This window comes from Pseudorca crassidens, chromosome 2, assembly GCF_039906515.1.
Source record: "Pseudorca crassidens isolate mPseCra1 chromosome 2, mPseCra1.hap1, whole genome shotgun sequence".
Taxonomy (NCBI): Eukaryota; Metazoa; Chordata; class Mammalia; order Artiodactyla; family Delphinidae; genus Pseudorca; species Pseudorca crassidens.
In genome coordinates this window covers 94,831,411-94,849,908 of record NC_090297.1, presented here as the reverse complement: position 1 = coordinate 94,849,908, position 18,498 = coordinate 94,831,411, and the positions used below count along the sequence as shown (strand labels likewise).

The following is an 18,498-nucleotide window of genomic DNA, read 5'->3' as shown; positions in this document are numbered from 1 at the left end:
TCTAATGGGCTTGACTTCTATACATATTCCTGGATTTCAGTACATTTTATATGCACTAAATGAAGCCTAGAGTTCACATTGTTACTAGTAACAATGCCTAAACTTACCTAGAGCATTGTAGAATTATTGGTGACTAATGCCTTTTCAACTATGAGTATAAAATAATACTATATTTGTAGTTCAGTTGCCTTGATAAATTTTATACTTATGTGAAGTCATATTTACATAATCAAATCCTTATTGTATCTTTGGAGATAGTAATAGTTGAGGCTACAATCATGTATCCATTTTATTGATTGTAAAATGAAGAAATAGAGGGTTACTACTATAGCAAATCTCCTTACCCTGACAGTCTTACCTATAAAATCTTTTACACTAGAATCATTTAGATAATAAAGTTGTAAAAATATTATTATAGAATTTTGTTTCTGTCAAGCTATGTTTGTAACCTATAGTAATATTTAGAGAAGATTGGAAGGTAGGTCATTTTAAACAATACCTCTCTGTAAGCTAAATTTTATATAGAATCTATCGCATGTTTTAAATGACAAGTCAGATTTATAAAAATATTTACAGACAGTCTATATAGGAAATGAGTTTAGGGGTACTCAAATTACAGTTTTAATTTAATTTTTATTTACATCTTTAGAGCACATATCATGTTATCAAGTGTAATGTGGATATAATTTTGAGATAAAGTGTGTATCTTTGAAGAACTGACAAATTGTTTTCTTTCTGTAGCTAAGGATTCACTACCTCTGATCAAATGCTGCTCTTTCATTCTGACTTAGACCTAGAAGAGAAAAGTTATTCTGAATCTATTAAGAAAAAAGTTGTGATTTTTGGTTTTGTAAATTTGTAATTACTGTTAATTTTCATTTCTTGCGGACCGATACTGTACTTCATTTAGCGTGAATAGGCTACTTATAATTGCCTATATGCTCAGATTGGTTCAGTACAGTACTTTCTAAGGATTGAAGCTGATCTTAATTATAAAATATGTAATTCTTCTTTCAAAGAAGCAAACCTTCTGGAATGATCTGTCTTTAATTGATGGAGCCTGGGGCTCTTTCTTCCATTTTAACAGGGTATTGACATAGGAGATAGTTTAACTATTCCAGATGAATTCACGGAAGATGAAAAGAAGTCGGGGCAGTGGTGGAGGCAGCTTTTGGCAGGAGGTGTTGCTGGTGCCGTCTCTCGAACAAGCACTGCCCCTTTGGATCGTCTGAAAGTCATGATGCAGGTGAGCTTTGCGATCTTCTAAGTTTGCCCAAAATATCCTGAAACAATGAGAAATACGGTGCTTTGAAAAAAGTTTAAAAATTTTGCAGTGATAGTCATACCTTTAAAAAGAAATCTCTCAATTTTATTGCTATTAATCCTAAATTCAGTCCATGTTAAGTATTTCAGTGTTTGACCAAACCTTAAATTGTTGGTACATGTGTGTGATGAACTTTTAATCTTGGCTTTCTGTGACTATTCAAATGTTTAATTAGAAAAGGAAATCTCTAGCCATTATTGTAGGGTTCTCCTTAAATTACTTATATTTTCCTTGTATTTTGTGTTCTTTCTCAAAAGAGGGTTTTTCTGAAATCTAGAATCTTGAAACAAGGATGTAACTTAAAAAATTATTCTAAAGCTGAGGTTGGCAGGAAAGACCTGGTTTTATAAGCTGACTTTCGTATTTACTAGCAGTGTAGGCTTGGCTGGTCAGAGTGAAAAGAAAGAGGGAAAGGAAAGGATTAATATTTATTTGGTGCTCATTATGGTAACCCATTTAATCCTCTAGTAACCCTGCATGGGGGGATTTTATCCTCATATTATCTGTGGGGAACACAAGGCTCAGAGAGTTAAATAACTTTTCCTTTACAACAGATTAGACAAGGAATGGAGTATTTCTGGCTCTAAAGCTCATGGTTCTCACACTGCATGAAACCCCTGAGGCCTCATTTTCCTTCATTCTAGAATGGGAATAGGAATATCTAACAAGGGTGGTTGTAAGAATTAAATAATGTAAGGTACGTGAAAATGCCTGGTAGGCTGGAACACCCTGCTGGAACATACTAGCTGCTTAAAAAAGGGTTTTAAAAGTTGTGTTGTTATACCTATGGTCAGCACTTTTTATATTTGCCATTAGATTTCTGTACAAAATGATTTCTGACAATATTTTAAACCAGCATCCATTGAGAATGTACCTACATCTCAAAATATGTTTAGGGGTAAAGATACTGCTTTAAAAAAAAAGGAGAGGGAATCGGCCTGTATGTTTTTCTTTAGGAACAATAGTAAATTGACTTTGAGAGAGCTTGAATAAGCATTCATCTTTTCCTTTGTCGTATTTTATTGTGAAGTTTATTTAAAATAAAATGGATATATTTAGACTTCTGTTCCTGAAAGTTCAGGGGTTTCCCCAAACTACCTTCAGATTCATTAATTCACAGAACTCACTGGAAGCTTTTATACTCATGGTTATGGTTTATTACAGTGAAGGATATATATTAAAATCAGCCAAGGAAAGAAGAGCATAGGGCTTCCAGAGAAGTACCAAATGCAGAGTTTCTGTTGTTTTCTCCCCAGAGAGTCAGAATGTATTATTTCCTGACATTGGCGTGTGACAACATGCACAGAGTTGCACACCAACCAAGGAGGCTCACCTGAGTCTTTGGTGTCCAGAGTTTTTATTGTGACTAGATCACATACTGCCCTCATGGCTGACCTTTAGTCTTCAGCCTCTCCCTTCCTCCCTTCTTGGTTTTTTTTTTTTTAATAGTAGTCACTCATTTTGTGTAAGCAGAAACAATCAGAAGCATAGCTGACTTCTTTAATTACTTTTGGTTTATTAGATTTAATCAGTTTTATATAGAGGCAAGCATAAGGTCTAGTTTATTTAAACAACTATCACATCGGTAGTATGAGCCAGATAATTCATCAGTATTCACTGGGTTAGGCAGTTGGTACATGAGATTTCGAGATAAGCTGTAGAAGTTACAATTTTTATTTTTGGTGTCAGGCTGTGTGTATTCTATTCTCTATGGCTCTGATAAACATAACATCCAGATTGTGTTGAGTCCCATTTATATTTCAAGTCAGTATTACTTCTCAGGGGGAGGGATAATATATTACATTCAGTATATTTTTCTAATTTTTCTTATACTGAACTTGCTCATGTTCCAAAGGGTGTTCCATAGCCTAATAAATAATAAGTTGGTTCATTTTATCTTACGAACATTGTTCATAATTTTACTTTTGATCATGCCTTCTCTGTTTGCTTTCCCACACTGAGGGTTACGATTTTTCTTAGTTTTAGATTCAGAGTCAGGCTTCTAAAATGATGGTAATAGTTCTTCCCCTTATATATTTTCTCAGCCTTCTATAGTCTATTTTCAAATACATCTTCATGCAGTAATAAATAATACTGAAGAAAAGAGAGTGGATTGTATGGTTACTTTAGAAATAGTAATAATAACATCCCACCAGTATTTCATATCGTTTTGCTTTTGTTTTTAGGTCCATGGTTCAAAATCAGAGAAAATGAACATATATGGCGGCTTTCGACAGATGGTGAAAGAGGGAGGTATCCGCTCACTTTGGAGAGGAAATGGTACAAATGTAATTAAAATTGCTCCTGAGACAGCTGTTAAGTTCTGGGCATATGAACAGGTAATAGTTATCACCTGTGGAATTTGTTATCAAAGGGGAGTTAATAAACTGATTCAATAACAATTATCATACAATGCTTTTTAGATTATTATTTTAATACATGATAATTTTCCACATATACTCCATGAGGAATTTCTCTTATAGGAGATTAGACTAGATAACCTCAGAGATCCCTTATGACTCAATTCTGGGATTCTGAATTTCATATTACTTAAAAAGACTTTTGTGTTCTTTTCTAAGTAGCTCTTAAAGGAAATGTAAGATTTTAGCTTATTCATTTTGAATTCAGAATAGAAGCTGCACACTCACATAAGTTTTTGTGAAAGTATCCCCATCCGGCATCTGGAAGGAAAACTTTTAAGTTGGAGTCCTTTGTGTAATTTGACATTGCTATAAAATTGAGTTGAATTAGAGTGAAAGCTCCATGAAGGCAGGGGCTTGGCTTCTCCTCCGTGCACTCCAGCATTTAGACAGAGCCTGGCGTGTGATAAGTGCTCAGTAAGTGTAGAATGAGTGAGTGAATGAGTAAACGAATGAATGCATTTACCTCTGAATCAACTTCTCTGTTGACTTAGATTGTTTAGGATGCTTAGATATTAGGATGCTGCTTCAGCATAACTTGGTGTTAAGAGGAAATACAGTAGTGGATTTTAGAGTTTGGCTTCTCTTTGTCATTAGCAGAATTGTCTAGTTAAGCACGCACAAAATGATTCTTTCCGATACTTCTTCCATCATTGTTAACCATAAGAACCTTGAAATTGAATTCCACCTTATATTTTGTATTATTTCAAATAGATTTTTGATAATTTTGGAGAACATTTTGTTCTTGAGCAACAGAAGACTCTTGAGAAGATTACAAAGTCTAGTGGCGTTTTTTTCTTGGCTTAGGAAATAGAGAAGCAAAGAAAACATTGAAGAAAATGTAGCCTCCATGACTTTAATTACAGCTTATCTTTGGGAAGTATATTTACCTTCTGTGGATGTTTGAGGATACATATCACAACTAGTAAGGGCTAGCATTTTAGATACCTGTAGGTTATTCTGATCACATACTTGGATTTTATGATAGGAAAACCAGACCCTAAAATAAATAAGTATTCAAGTATAAAACCATTATTCCATATGCAGGAAGTCAATATTTTTGAAAGTCTGTATTATTGCAAGCAAATATATGTATTATACTTTATGCTACTTAGCAGATTCTTACCTTGAACACTACCAACAGGCATCCAGCCAGGCTCCTTTCTCAGGCCTCTTCACAATATTTAATTACTGCATGCTAACTTTTCTTAGATATCAAGAGAAAGCTCTCTGCACAGTGTGGTATAGTGTTCTTGTGGTCTCTGGGACCTATGATGCCTGTCCATTTTCTGCCCCCTGCTGAAGGTCCTTTCATCCCTCAGCGTTCTCTTAAGTCCAAAGCCCAGCTTCCTATGAGAAGCATTTCCTAAGCATCCTAACCAAAACTGATGCCTCTCCTGCCTGGTTTCCTTAGAGTACTATTTTACAGAAGATCCAATTTTCCATCGGATATGGAAAACCCATTGTTTTTCCCAGTGAGTTATAAACTACCTTGGCATAAATGTTATGCCATATATATTCTCAAATTTCCCAGAGTACCTAACTAGCTCACTTCTGTATTCAGGTAGGTCTTGTTCATTGAATAACTAATAGTTTAGAAAACGAAGAAAAGAATATTTTCAGCCTGGTACGTAGCTCTCTTAAACACATCAACATGGGATAAAGCTGCGGTCCATTTGGGTCCTCATTGCCATAGCAGTTCAATTGGATCAGGAACAGGGTGGCAGTACGGTGTTGTGTTTTCATGGTTTCAGCTGCCATCTGCATTCTAACTGCTTTCCATTCTAACATTTTTCTCTTCATCTCTATACCTGCACATCCACCTGAACACTGCATATCTGTGCATCTCCGCTTACATATCCCAAGGGTACTTTACAGTCATCCCTCCCCCACCCCCCACTCCAGTGACACACACACACACCATTCCTCTTCCTATAGGTCATATGGTGGTGAACATCTTTCAAGACTTTGCTCGGGAGTTATTTCCTCCCTTTGTTTCCCTCTGTTAGCACTCTCACACTGAATTCTGATGATCTCAGTACTTATCTCTCTTCTTAAGGAGGCTGTGAGCTTCCTTAGGCAGGATCTGTTTTCAGGTGTGTGTTCCCGGCACCTTGCCCAGTGCCAGTAAATCCTCATTGAATGAGTGTGAGTCTTACGTCCATTAAGATGAAGGGGAAGATGGGTATTTGAGCAGAAGCAGCAGCCTGTGGACAGAAATGTTGGCACAGGAGAGCATCACTCAATAAGGAAGCTGAAGGTGGTCCACTGGGCTTAAGTGTAGTGGAGTGTGTGTCCGGGAAGATGATGATGAAAGCAGGCTGGACAGATAGGCAGGAGCCAGATGTGATAGGAGTCTAGATTTTATCCTGAATGTGGTGAGAGGGTTATTGAAGCATCTTACGTAGGGAAGTGGAATAAGTATATTTACATTTAAGAAAGATCAATGTGGAAAAAGAGTGAAGAGGTATTGGAAGAGAGTGAGGCTGTAGTTGAGGCAGGGAGACTATTTAAGGAAATATTTCAGGAATTCAGGTAAGAAATGAGTACCAGTATAAGGAGACGGCTGTAGTGATTGAAGAAAAACTGAAATGAACTGAAAACTATTTTGGGAAATAGAAACAACAGAACTCACTGAGTGAATGTAGAGGTGAGAAAGAGGAATCAAGGGTGATACTCTGGTTTCTAACTTGAGCAACTAAGTATGTAGAGAACACAATAAGAGGAACAAGAGGAACTGATTTTGAGGGAAGACAACAGGTTGCATTTTGGACATGCTGGGTGTGAGTTGTTTCTGTAATACGTACAAGGAGCTGTCCAGTAGGACAGGGAGGTTGTGATTGAGGTGAAAAGCCTTTGGAATGGAGCCCTCAGGAAGGCTTACAGAATGAGAACAGTTCTGGGGATATGTCCAGGGAGAAGTAGGAGAAACTTGTAGAGGAGACTGAGAAAGAGAAGCCAAAGAGACAGGAGGAAATCCAGAGAAAGTGACGGCCTAGAAGTCAGAGGAAGAAGAGGGTTCCATGAAGGGTCAAATACTGCAGGGTACTAAATACAATAAACAGTTTATCTTTCAGAATTGACCAGCTTCGAGACGGGAAAGCTTGGTATAGTTTCAGTGAGGTAATGAGATGATAAACCAATTGAAATGAGCTGAAGTGAACAGGAGGTGAAGAAAACTGGACAGTAGACACCTTTGTTGGGAGCTTGACTTCAGTGAAGGGAAGGAGAAAAGAAGAGGGAGAGAGTGATAGGTTAGAAGCATGTTGGGTTTTGATACGTTTCATTTTGATGACATGCCTATGGCTGAAGGAAGCATGTCAATACAAAGAAGGAGGTTAAAAAATATAAGTGAGAGAGACTGATGACAAGTGCAGCAGGTATTCAGAGGAAGTATGTGTGTGGACTAGGGAGTGGGGGGTGGAGGGGCTGGGGGAGAAATAGGTACTAACCAGTCTGCTGGCAGGATTAGCCTTTGACTGTGTGGAGGACTGTTCTCATGTCAGCTCGGGAAGAAAAAGATATAAGTGGATGTGGGTGATTTTGTGGGAAGTGGGCAGGAATACCACGATATCCTTGCTTGGTGGCCTCTCTGTTCTTCCTTGAGTTCCCAAGAAAGGACTTGTTTTGAGAATGAGGGAGGAAGCGGTATTGGAAGCTGGAGGAGAATGGAGAAGGTTGAAATGGTATTCAAACAAATGGAGAGAGAGTTGAGATAGATAGGATGGATGGAAAGAAAGAAAAAGAAAGAAATAAAGAAAATTGTAAGAAAGAAAGGAAGGGGGGGGAAGGAAGGAAGAGAAGGAAAGAAAAGAAAAGAAAAAAGAAAAGAAAAGAAGGAAGAAAAAGAGAAAGAAAGAAAGGAAGGAAAAATTAAAACCCTGAAAAGGATTTTAGGCTGGCTTTGAGAGCACAGCTAAGTCATCTTTGAGAAAGTCAAATTCTGTGGCCTTGAGCAAGCCACCTAAAGTCTCTGTGACTGTTACCTCCTTTCTGGGGTAGGAATTAAGCTTGGTGACATAGTGTTAAGCACCTGTCCCTTTGCCTAACCCTGTACAGGCTCTCTGTCCTCAACTCTTACCTTTGTGCATTGTATGTTCTGGGGTGCAGGGGCCCCAAACCCCTACACTTTAAATATTTATTCACCAATCACTAAAGAATACTTTTGATAGGTGCTTTTGGGATGGGGGTACACTATGTAAACGATGTCTCTGAGGTTCCTGTTCATACGCAGGACGGTTTTCAATAAATTATATTTAATGATGGTGATAATCTGACATGCAGGAAAATCAATAGGGCCTACGCAGAAGGGAGTTTTGGTTAACATTCTGATGCAGTTCAGGAAATGGAGCCTGTGGAAACATTGCTCTTTGGGGGTAAGCAGATATCTGCTATTTGGGGAACTTTGTGAAATCATAATATATTTAATTTTTATCATGAGCAGAGAAACACAGTTTTACTAGGAGGAAGTATTCCTGTGTTTTTGCATTGGGCTCTTTGGATCCCAGGAACAGAGACTGGCTGGCTCAGGGAAGGAGGCTGGAGGTGCCTGCGGCATTAAGGGGAGGAGCCTGCGGCATTAAGGGGAGGAGCCTCAGGAAGTGCAGAAAGTGGAACCTCACTGACCTGTCCCTTCTCCATGTGTCTGCTTCTCTATTGCTTTATCCATTTCTCCCTCAGGTGTCAGTGCCTAATTATACCTGTAGACCCACCTCACATTTCTAGGAGAAGGAATCTGGTTTACCTGGCTTATAACCACAGTCTGTGTTTGGACAGAGATTTTCTCTCCAAGTTGTAGAAAGACAATATTGAATATATTAGTAATAACAACAACAATAACATTTACTGAACATTTGCCATTTGCCCAGCACTGTGCTGTGTTACGTGTATTATCTGATCAAATTCTTTCAACAACCCTGTGAAACTGGGGTTATCACAGATGAGGAAACTGCATGTGGACATGTTCATAAACTTGCTCAGGGCCACATAGACCTAGGGTTCAAGCCCAGGTCTGCCTGACTGTGGAGCCCATGATGTTAACATCCTGCCCTATCGGTATTTCGGCTGCATTTGTGCCAGATTTCCCCCTTTGGCCAGATCAGCCATGTCGGTTGCTTTAGTACTGGTGGGCCAGGCGGGCTCTGGGGTCGAGATGTTAGTATGGTTAAATGTATTACCTACAAAAACTGTTTTTCTAAGTTGTTTTGTTAATATTTGTCACTTATTTATTAGTTTTACTTATACTGGTGAAAATAAACTCATCTTAAAAAAAGGAAAACTATGGGGAAAATATCTAAAAACTGTGAACACTTTATTAACCTGTGCATCTGAGGAAGAATGTTGTGATGAATCTGTTTTAGCAAAGGAGCTACCGGGTCCCCTCTGTGATCATCTGTGTTTTGTGGAATTCTAACTTGAAAATCACTGTCCAGTAAACTGAATGTATTAGCATTCAAACCTTGCTTTTCTGTTAGATATCGTTAATGCAGTGCATTAACAATTAATCATTAATGTGCATTTTGAGAAACATCATATTGTCAATTGATTTCTAGGAGCTGATTTGTATTTTTGTATTGTCTTAGCTTGGCCTGCCATAACAAAATACCGTACGCTGGATTGTTTAAACAACAGAAGTTTATTTCTCACAGTTCTAGAGCTGGGGAGTCTGTCATCACGGTGCTGACCAATTCAGTTTCCAGTGAGGGCTCTCTGCCTGGCTTGCAGATGGCCACCCTCTCACTGTGTGCTCACATGGCCTTTCCTTGGTGCATACATGTTGCGGGGAGAGAGAGAGAGGGGTGAGGGGTAGGGAAGGAAGGAGGGAGATAGTGAGCATGTGTGTGAAAGAAGGAGAGAAAGAGAGAGAGGCCCCACCTCATGATCAAACCATAATTACCTCCCAAAGGCCCCAGCTCCAAATACTATCGCATTGGAGGTTACAGTTTCAACATATGAATTTGTGGGGGGGAGGGGGAAGGGGGGGAAGAACACAATTCATTCTGTAGCAGGTATTAATGTGCATTTAAAACTTTATTTACACAGTACAAGAAGTTGCTTACTGAGGAAGGACAAAAAGTAGGAACCTTTGAGAGATTCGTTTCTGGTTCCATGGCTGGAGCAACTGCACAGACACTTATTTATCCTATGGAGGTAAGTACCATTGTGAAGTCTGATTGCATTAACGGTGTTTGTATTATTATCTATTACTGTGTAACAAGTTATCCCAAGATTAACAGTTTAAAACAACAAGTATACATAATCTCACGGTTTCTGTGGATCAGGAATCTGGGTGTAGCTTAGCTGGGTTCCTCTGGCTCAGGGTTTCTCACAGCCTATAGCAGGGTGTCAGCCAGGGCTGCAGTCACTGCAAGGTTCAACTGGGGATGGATCTGTTTTCAAGCTTATTCACATGTTTGTTGCCAGGTTTCCCTGGCTGTTGGTTGAAGATATCAGTTCCTTATTGCAGGGTCCTCTCCATAGGATGCTTGAGTATCCTCACAACATGGTAGCTGGTTTTTCCAAATCAGTTATCAAAGAGAGCACCCAAGATAGAAGCTGCAATCTTTGGTCACATCTGCTCTATTCTGTTGGTCACAAAGACCGCCCCTGGTAGAGTGTGGAAGGGGACTACACATGGTGTGAATACCAGGAGGCAGGGATAGTTGGGGGCCATCTTGGAGGCTGGCTCCCATAGTGTTGATAAGAATTATAGCACCCATTCCTCTCCAAAGAGTTTCTGTACCATAAAGTTCGTAATGGAACCTTAGAATTTGGTGGTAATCCTAACTGGACATCCTTTTATTAGAGCATAGGTTAGCAAACCATGGACCTATGGACTGTTTTGTACAACCCTTGAGCCAAGGATGGTTTTTATATTTTTACCTTTTTAAGGTGGTTTAAAAACAACAACAAAAAAGCAATACCAAAGAATATGCAACAGAGACCTGGTATTTCAGTCCTGCAAAGACGAAAATATTTACTTTATAGGAAAAGTTTGCCAACTCCTGCTTTAGAGCAAGAATAATATTGTAGATGTGGATATCTTTATTGATATGACAAAGCGTTTTTCAATAACTGATAAGACTTAAGAAATACTGTTAGTTTTCACCTTTGTGGTATGCATATTAATATAGCTTTCCTTGCAGGCATCTTAATATGATTGTTCATATTACTCCACACACCCCTCAAAAAATATCCTAACTCAATACGTAGGCTTCCTCTTATATCCTCCATCTCAGTTAATAGCATCACCTTCCCTCTTCTCTGTTGGCCCCATCCCAAGTTCCAAGCTAGAAACACTGGGATCATCCTTTACAGTACCATTTTCCCCACCCTCCATATCTAATACATCACAATTTTGTTAAGATGTCAATAGATTATCTTCTATTTCCTCTGCTACTGCCCTAATTCAGATCATCTTTACAGCAAAAGGGATCTTCTTGGCTCTGGTCTTAGACCCTTCAGAGAGATAATTTGTGAGAGAGAACACATCAACAAACTGGACAGTCATTTGAGTGACAATATATGCTAGATATTTGTTCTTTGTAAAGTTACGTTTTTTGAATTCTGTGATGATAGCATTGATGTGAATAATAATATTCATTATATTCTTTCATAACCAGGTTCTGAAAACCAGGCTGGCTGTAGGCAAAACTGGACAATACTCTGGGATGTTTGATTGTGCCAAGAAGATTTTGAAACATGAAGGCATGGGAGCTTTTTACAAAGGTTACGTTCCCAATTTATTAGGCATCATACCTTATGCAGGTATAGATCTTGCTGTGTATGAGGTGAGTTTGTAGCAATCTTTTGAATCTGAAAATGTAGTTAAATAGTTCTCATTGTTAGAATTTGACTTTATATAGAGAGGTACATATGTACCAGGAAACAGTTTGTGACCAAAAGTAGGTTCAAGGGTGTGTTCTTTTATCTTTCTTTTCAAGTTCCTTGAATATGAGACCCCATATGCCTGTGGTCACTTTTGTATTAGATTTCCCTGTTAATTATTTTTATTAATGAAGAGAATACTCTCACATTCAGATATAGTTGTTCACTTCTCTAGCACCATATACACAAATTAAATCAAAATAGATTAAAGACCTAAATATATGACTGGATACTATAAAACTCCTAGAGGAAAACATAGGCAGAACACTCTTTGACATAAATCACAGCAATATTTTTTTGGACCCGTTTCTGAGAGTAATGGAAATAAAAACAAAAATAAACAAGTGGGACCTAATTAAACTTAAAATCTTTTGCACAACAAAGGACACCATAAACAAAACAAAAAGACAACCTATGGACTGGGATAAAATATTTGCAAACGATGCTACCAACAAGGGATTAATTTCCAAAATACACAAATAGCTTAATATCAAAAGAACAACCCAATCAAAAAATGGGTAGAAGTCCTAAATAGACATTTCTCCAAAGAAGACATACAGATGGCCAACAGGCACATGAAAAGATGCTCAATATCGCTAACTACTAGAGAAATGCACATCAAAATTATAATGAGGTATCACCTCACACCAGTCAGAATGGCCATCATTAAAAAGTCTACAAATAATAAATGCTGTGGAGAAAAGGAATAATAATGGTGTGGAGAAAAGGGAACCCTTCTGCACTGTTGGTGGGAATGTAAATTAGCACAGCCACTATGGAGAACAGTAGTGAGGTTCCTTGCCAAATTAAAATAGAACTGCCATATGATCCAGAAATCCCACTCCTGGGCGTATATCCAGAGCAAACTCTAATTTGAAAAGATACATGCACCCCAGTGTTCATAGCAGCACTGTTTGCAATACCTAAGACATGGAAGTTAACCTAAGTGTCCATCAACAGATGAATAGATAAAGAAGGTGTATTTATACACAATGGAATATTACTCAGCCATAAAAAAGAATGAAATAATGCTATTTACAGCAACATGGATAGAACTAGAGATTATCATATTATGTGAAAGACAGAAAGACAAATATCGTATGATATCACTTATATGTGGAACCTAAAAAAATGATATAAATGAACTTATTTACAAAACAGAAATAGACTCACACACATAGAAAACAAACTTATGGTTGCCAGAGGGGATAGTGGGAGTGGGAGGGATAAATTAGGAGTTTGGGGTTAACATATACATACCACTATGTATAAAATAGTTAACAACAAGGACCTACTGTATAGCACAGGGAACTATATTCAATGTCTTGTAATAACCTATAATGGAAAAGAATCTGAAAACAAGAATGTATAACTGAATCACTTTGCTGTATACCTGAAGCTAATAAAACATTGTAAATTCACTGTACTTCAATTAAAAAAAAAAGGTTATTACAGATACAATTGTTCAGCTTAGCAGATGATATTAGGGATTTTTTTTGAGGAGAGAAAAATAAGCAAAAATAGCACATTTTCTTTGGTTTGTTAAAATTTAACATTGATAAAACCAAGAGACTGATGTGGGTAGTACAGATTCATTCCTTGTACTTGTCAACCTGAAGAAACCTAGGAGGCAATAATCAAACACAATGCATTTATTTGGGATCAAAGAATTGCAATTCGGTACACATAGATTTGCGTAGCAATCTGAACAGTGTCTGTTAGGGAATAAAAGTCAGGGGTTTTCTGGGGGGTTTTTTGTTTGTTTTTTTTGTTTGTTTTTTTGCGGTACGTGGGCCTCTCACCGTTGTGGCCTCTCCCATTGCGGAGCACAGGCTCTGGACGCGCAGGCTCAGCGGCCATGGCTCACAGGCCCAGCCGCTCTGCAGCATGTGGGATCCTCCTGGACCAGGGCACGAACCCGTGTCCCCTGCATCGGCAGGCGGACTCTCACCCACTGCGCCACCAGGGAAGCCCAAGTCAGGGGTTTTTAATGGTAAAGAAGGGAGGTTTGCATTACAAAGACTTTTAGTTGGAGCTGAAGGCAGAACCTAGTTGACTAAACATGATTGATTGCTAAGGCTATCATTAGAGGGAGGTAAGTGTTCATTACTGTGACAAGTTGCAGGTGTTCTTGCAGAGTTCTTGGGCTATCTGTGGTGTGGCCCAGTTCATACGTTTATGGTTCCACCTGGTGAGACAGGCATAAGGTCCACCTCTTGAGTGGCCTTCCAGCTTCATTTTAAAACCCCTTGACATAAGTGACTCCATCTTATGTCACATATCCCCCTTTTGATCAAGATCATTCTCTAAAAGCATTGCCAATCAACTTACAGATTTGCTTTGTCTCACATTGATGGGGTGGACCTGTCCCAGAAAGTCATGTCCCATGTTGGGGGGGGGGAATTTTTAATTTCCAGTGGTTATTTCAAGGAGTCAGTGTCATAGGGTTAGACCATTGGGCAACAGGGAGGCACAGGAAATGACTCCTAGGAGATTTGGTGGCTTGTAAGGCAGTTGTCCTTGTGGCCTGATTAGCCAAGTTATTTCTTTTGGTTTCATCTGAATTTAATTTTGGATGCCTAGGTACCCTAATGATGGCTAGGACAGATGGAAATTGGATCAATTCCAACAATTTATTGACCCAATTTTCATTCTTAATCTGGCTTCCCCCTGAGGTTAAGAATCCTCTTGGTTTCTAAAGCATGCCAAAGTCATCAGCTACCCTAAAGGCAAAGCGACAATCTGTATAGGTATTCACAGTTCTACCTTCTGCTAGGGTGCAATCTCTAGTTAAACCATGGAGTTCTGCCTGCTGGGCTGAAGTAGCGGTCAGCAGTGGAGCTGCCTCAGTTATTTCAAAGGAGCAGATGATTGCATACCCAGTACAATATTTTCCTTTGCCATTTTTCAAACAAGAACCATCAGTAAGCCATGAAATCTCAATGTTAGCAACAGGGGTTTCTTGTAAGTCAGCTCTAAGGGTTAATAACTGATCAGTCAGGGTCAGACAGTCATGAGGAGTTTTGTCACTAAGTAAAGGGAGAAGGGTTGCAGGGTTGAAGTTGTTGTAGCGGGAACGGGTTGTGTGAGAAGTCAGTAATGAAATTTCATGCGGGGTAAGACAGCTTGCAGGAAGGTGTTGAGTGTGATGAGAATTGTGCAAGCCTCCTACCGCATGGGGGAACATAGATGGTGAGTGGAGAGCCCGTAACTATTTCCTCAGTTGATGCTGTAAGGGCTGTTGCTGCTGAAATAGCTCTCATGCTGGAGGAAGGCCTCTGGCTACAGGTCTGATTGTTGAGTGTAATATCCAAGGGGTTGGTGTTGACCTCTGTGCCTTTGAGTAAGCGCTCCTAAGCCATTTCTCTTCTTTCGAACATGAAGTGGAAAAGGGGAAGCTAATAATTAGTATGTCCTAAAGCAGGGGACTGCAGAGTCCACTTTTCAGGTTCTGGAGCCCTAAAGACGTTTTCTTACCACTCTAAAGGATCTGGTCTTTAAGCTTTGAGAGGCTGGGCAACTAAAAAATTAAGTATCCAGTTTCCGTAGTATCCAGTCAGCCCGAAATATCTTTAAAGTTGTCTTTTGGTCTGTGGCTATGGGAAATTTAAGACACTTTGAATCCTATTAGGGTCTTAAAGGAGTCCTTAATCCGGGATCAAGGGTCCTAGGTATTTGACCTGTGTTCGAATAAGTTGTAATTTCTCTTTAGAGACCTTTATAACCTTTAGTTGCTAACAGCCTGGGGAGATGTATGCTATCTTGCTCACTTGCCCCGTTGGAAGACAAGCAAAGAAGGTCATCAACCTATTGAAAAGGATGGACACTTACAGAAAAATGACACCTGCTAAATCTGCTTTTAGGATCTGTAAAAAGTAGGAAGGGCTTTTAGTCTAGACTTGTGGCATGACAGTCCAGATGTATTGTCCTTCCCACATGAAAGAAAATAAAATTTGACTTTCACAATCCACAGAGATGCTGAAAAAGGTGCTACAGAGGTCAGTTGTAGTGAAAAATTTATTCTCTGTAGGTATTGCCATTAAAAGGGTATGAGCGTTAAGGGCAACTGGATGATGATTGATGACAATGTTATTTTTTTATTTATTTTTTATTTTTTACATCTTTATTGGAGTATAATTGTTTTACAATGGTGTGTTAGTTTCTACTTTATAACAAAGTAAATCAGTTATACATATACATATGTTCCCATATCTCTTCCCTCTTGTGTCTCCCTCCCTCCCACCCTCCCTATCCCACCCCTCCAGGCGGTCACAAAGCACCGAGCTGATCTCCCTGTGCTATGCGGCTGCTTCCCACTAGCTATCTACCTTACGTTTGGTAGTGTATATATGTCCATGCCTCTCTCTCACTTTGTCACAGCTTAAAATTCCCCCTTCCAATATCCTCAAGTCCATTCTCTAGTAGGTCTGTGTCTTTATTCCTGTCTTACCCCTAGGTTCTTCATGACGTTTTTTTTTTCTTAAATTCCATATATATGTGTTAGCATATGGTATTTGTCTTTCTCTTTCTGACTTACTTCACTCTGTATGACAGACTCTAGGTCTATCCACCTCATTACAAATAGCTCAATTTCGTTTCTTTTTATGGGTGAATCATATTCCATTGTATATATGTGCCACATCTTCTTTATCCATTCATCCCATGATGGACGCTTAGGTTGTTGCCATCTCCGGGCTATTGTAAATAGAGCTGCAATGAACATTTTGGTACATGACTGTTTTTGAATTATAGTTTACTCAGGGTATATGCCCAGTAGTGGGATTGCTGGGTCATATGGTAGTTCTATTTGTAGTTTTTTAAGGAACCTCCGTACTGTTCTCCACAGTGGCTGTATCAATTTACATTCCCACCAACAGTGCAAGAGGGTTCCCTTTTCTCCACACCCTCTCCAGCATTTATTGTTTCTAGATTTTTTGATGATGCCCATTCTGACTGGTGTGAGATGATATCTCATTGTAGTTTTGATTTGCATTTCTCTAATGATTAATGATGTTGAGCATTCTTTCATGTGTTTGTTGGCAGTCTGTATATCTTCTTTGGAGAAATGTCTATTTAGGTCTTCTGCCCATTTTTGGATTGGGTTGTTTGTTTTTATGTTATTGAGCTGCATGAGCTGCTTATAAATTTTGGAGATTAATCCTTTGTCAGTCGCTTCATTTGCAAATATTATCTCCCACTCTGAGGGCTGTCTTGTGGTCTTCTTTATGGTTTCCTTTGCTGTGCAAAAGCTTTGACGTTTCATTAGGTCCTATTTGTTTATTTTTGGTTTTATTTCCATTTGTCTAGCAGGTGGGTCAAAAAGGATCTTGCTGTGATTTATGTCATAGAGTGTTCTGCCTATGTTTTCCTCTAAGAGTTTGATAGTTTCTGGCCTTATATTTAGGTCTTTAATCCATTTTGAGCTTATTTTTGTGTATGGTGTTAGGGAATGATCTAATCTCATACTTTTACATGCCCTGTCCAGTTTTCCCAGCACCACTTATTGAAGAGGCTGTCCTTTCTCCACTGTACATTCCTGCCTCCTTTATCAAAGATAAGGTGACCATATGTGCGTGGGTTTATCTCTGGGCTTTCTATCCTGTTCCATTGATATATCTTTCTGTTTTTGTGCCAGTACCATACTGTCTTGATTACTGTAGCTTTGTAGTATAGTCTGAAGTCAGGGAGCCTGATTCCTCCAGCTCCGTTTTTCGTTCTCAAGATTGCTTTGGCTATTCGGGGTCTTTTGTGTTTCCACACAAATTGTGAGATTTCTTGTTCTAGTTCTGTGAAAAATGCCTTTGGTAGTTTGATAGGGATTGCATTGAATCTGTAGATTGCTTTGGGTAGTAGAGTTATTTTCACAATGTTGATTCTTCCAATCCAAGAACATGGTATATCTCTCCATCTATTTGTATCATCTTTAATTTCTTTCATCAGTGTCTTATAATTCTCTGCATACAGGTCTTTTGTCTCCTTAGGTAGGTTTATTCCTAGATATTTTATTCTTTTTTTGCAATGGTAAATGGGAGTGTTTTCTTAATTTCACTTTCAGATTTTTCATCATTAGTGTATAGGAATGCCAGAGATTTCTATACATTAATTTTGTATCCTGCTGTTTTACCAAATTCATTGATTAGCTCTAGTAGTTTTCTGGTAGCATCTTTAGAATTCTCTATGTATAGTATCATGTCATCTGCAAACGGTGACAGCTTTACTTCTTCTTTTCCGATTTGGATTCCTTTTATTTCCTTTTCTTCTCTGGTTGCTGTCGTTAAAACTTCCAAAACTATGTTGAATAAGAGTGGTGAGAGTGGGCAACCTTGTCTTGTTCCTGATCTTAGTGGAAATGGTTTCAGTTTTTCACCATTGAGGACGATGTTGGCTGTGGGTTTGTCATATATGGCATTTATTATGTTGAGGAAAGTTCCCTCTATGCCTACTTTCTGGACAGTTTTTATCATAAATGGGTGTTGAATTTTGTCAAAAGCTTTCTCTGCATCTATTGAGATGATCATATGGTTTTCCTCCTTCAGTTTGTTAATATGGTGTATCATGTTGATTGATTTGCGTATTTTGAAGAATCCTTGCATTCCTGGGATAAACCCCACTTGATCATGGTGTATAATCCTTTTAATGTGCTGTTGGATTCTGTTTGGTAGTATTTTGTTGTGGATTTTTGCATCTATGTTCATCAGTGATATTGGCCTGTAGTTTTCTTTCTTTGTGACATGTTTGTCTGGTTTTGGTATCAGGGTGATGGTGGCCTCGTAGAAGGAGTTTGGGAGTGTTCCTCCCTCTGCTATATTTTGGAAGAGTTTGAGAAGGATAGGTGTTAGCTCTTCTCTAAATGTTTGATAGAATTTG

General features: G+C 38.7%; 1 protein-coding gene across 2 annotated transcripts in view; it reads left to right on the top strand.

Moving 5' to 3' along the window:
• SLC25A24 (solute carrier family 25 member 24) overlaps positions 1–18,498 on the top strand; it is a 57,978-nt gene that overhangs the window by 28,125 nt on the left and 11,355 nt on the right. For both annotated transcript variants that reach the window (XM_067727091.1, XM_067727090.1), the window contains exons 5-8: positions 1,088–1,246; positions 3,511–3,663; positions 9,787–9,894; positions 11,367–11,534. In XM_067727091.1, coding sequence (XP_067583192.1) covers positions 1,088–1,246; positions 3,511–3,663; positions 9,787–9,894; positions 11,367–11,534 — 588 coding nt within the window. The remainder of the gene's footprint in view (positions 1–1,087; positions 1,247–3,510; positions 3,664–9,786; positions 9,895–11,366; positions 11,535–18,498) is intronic.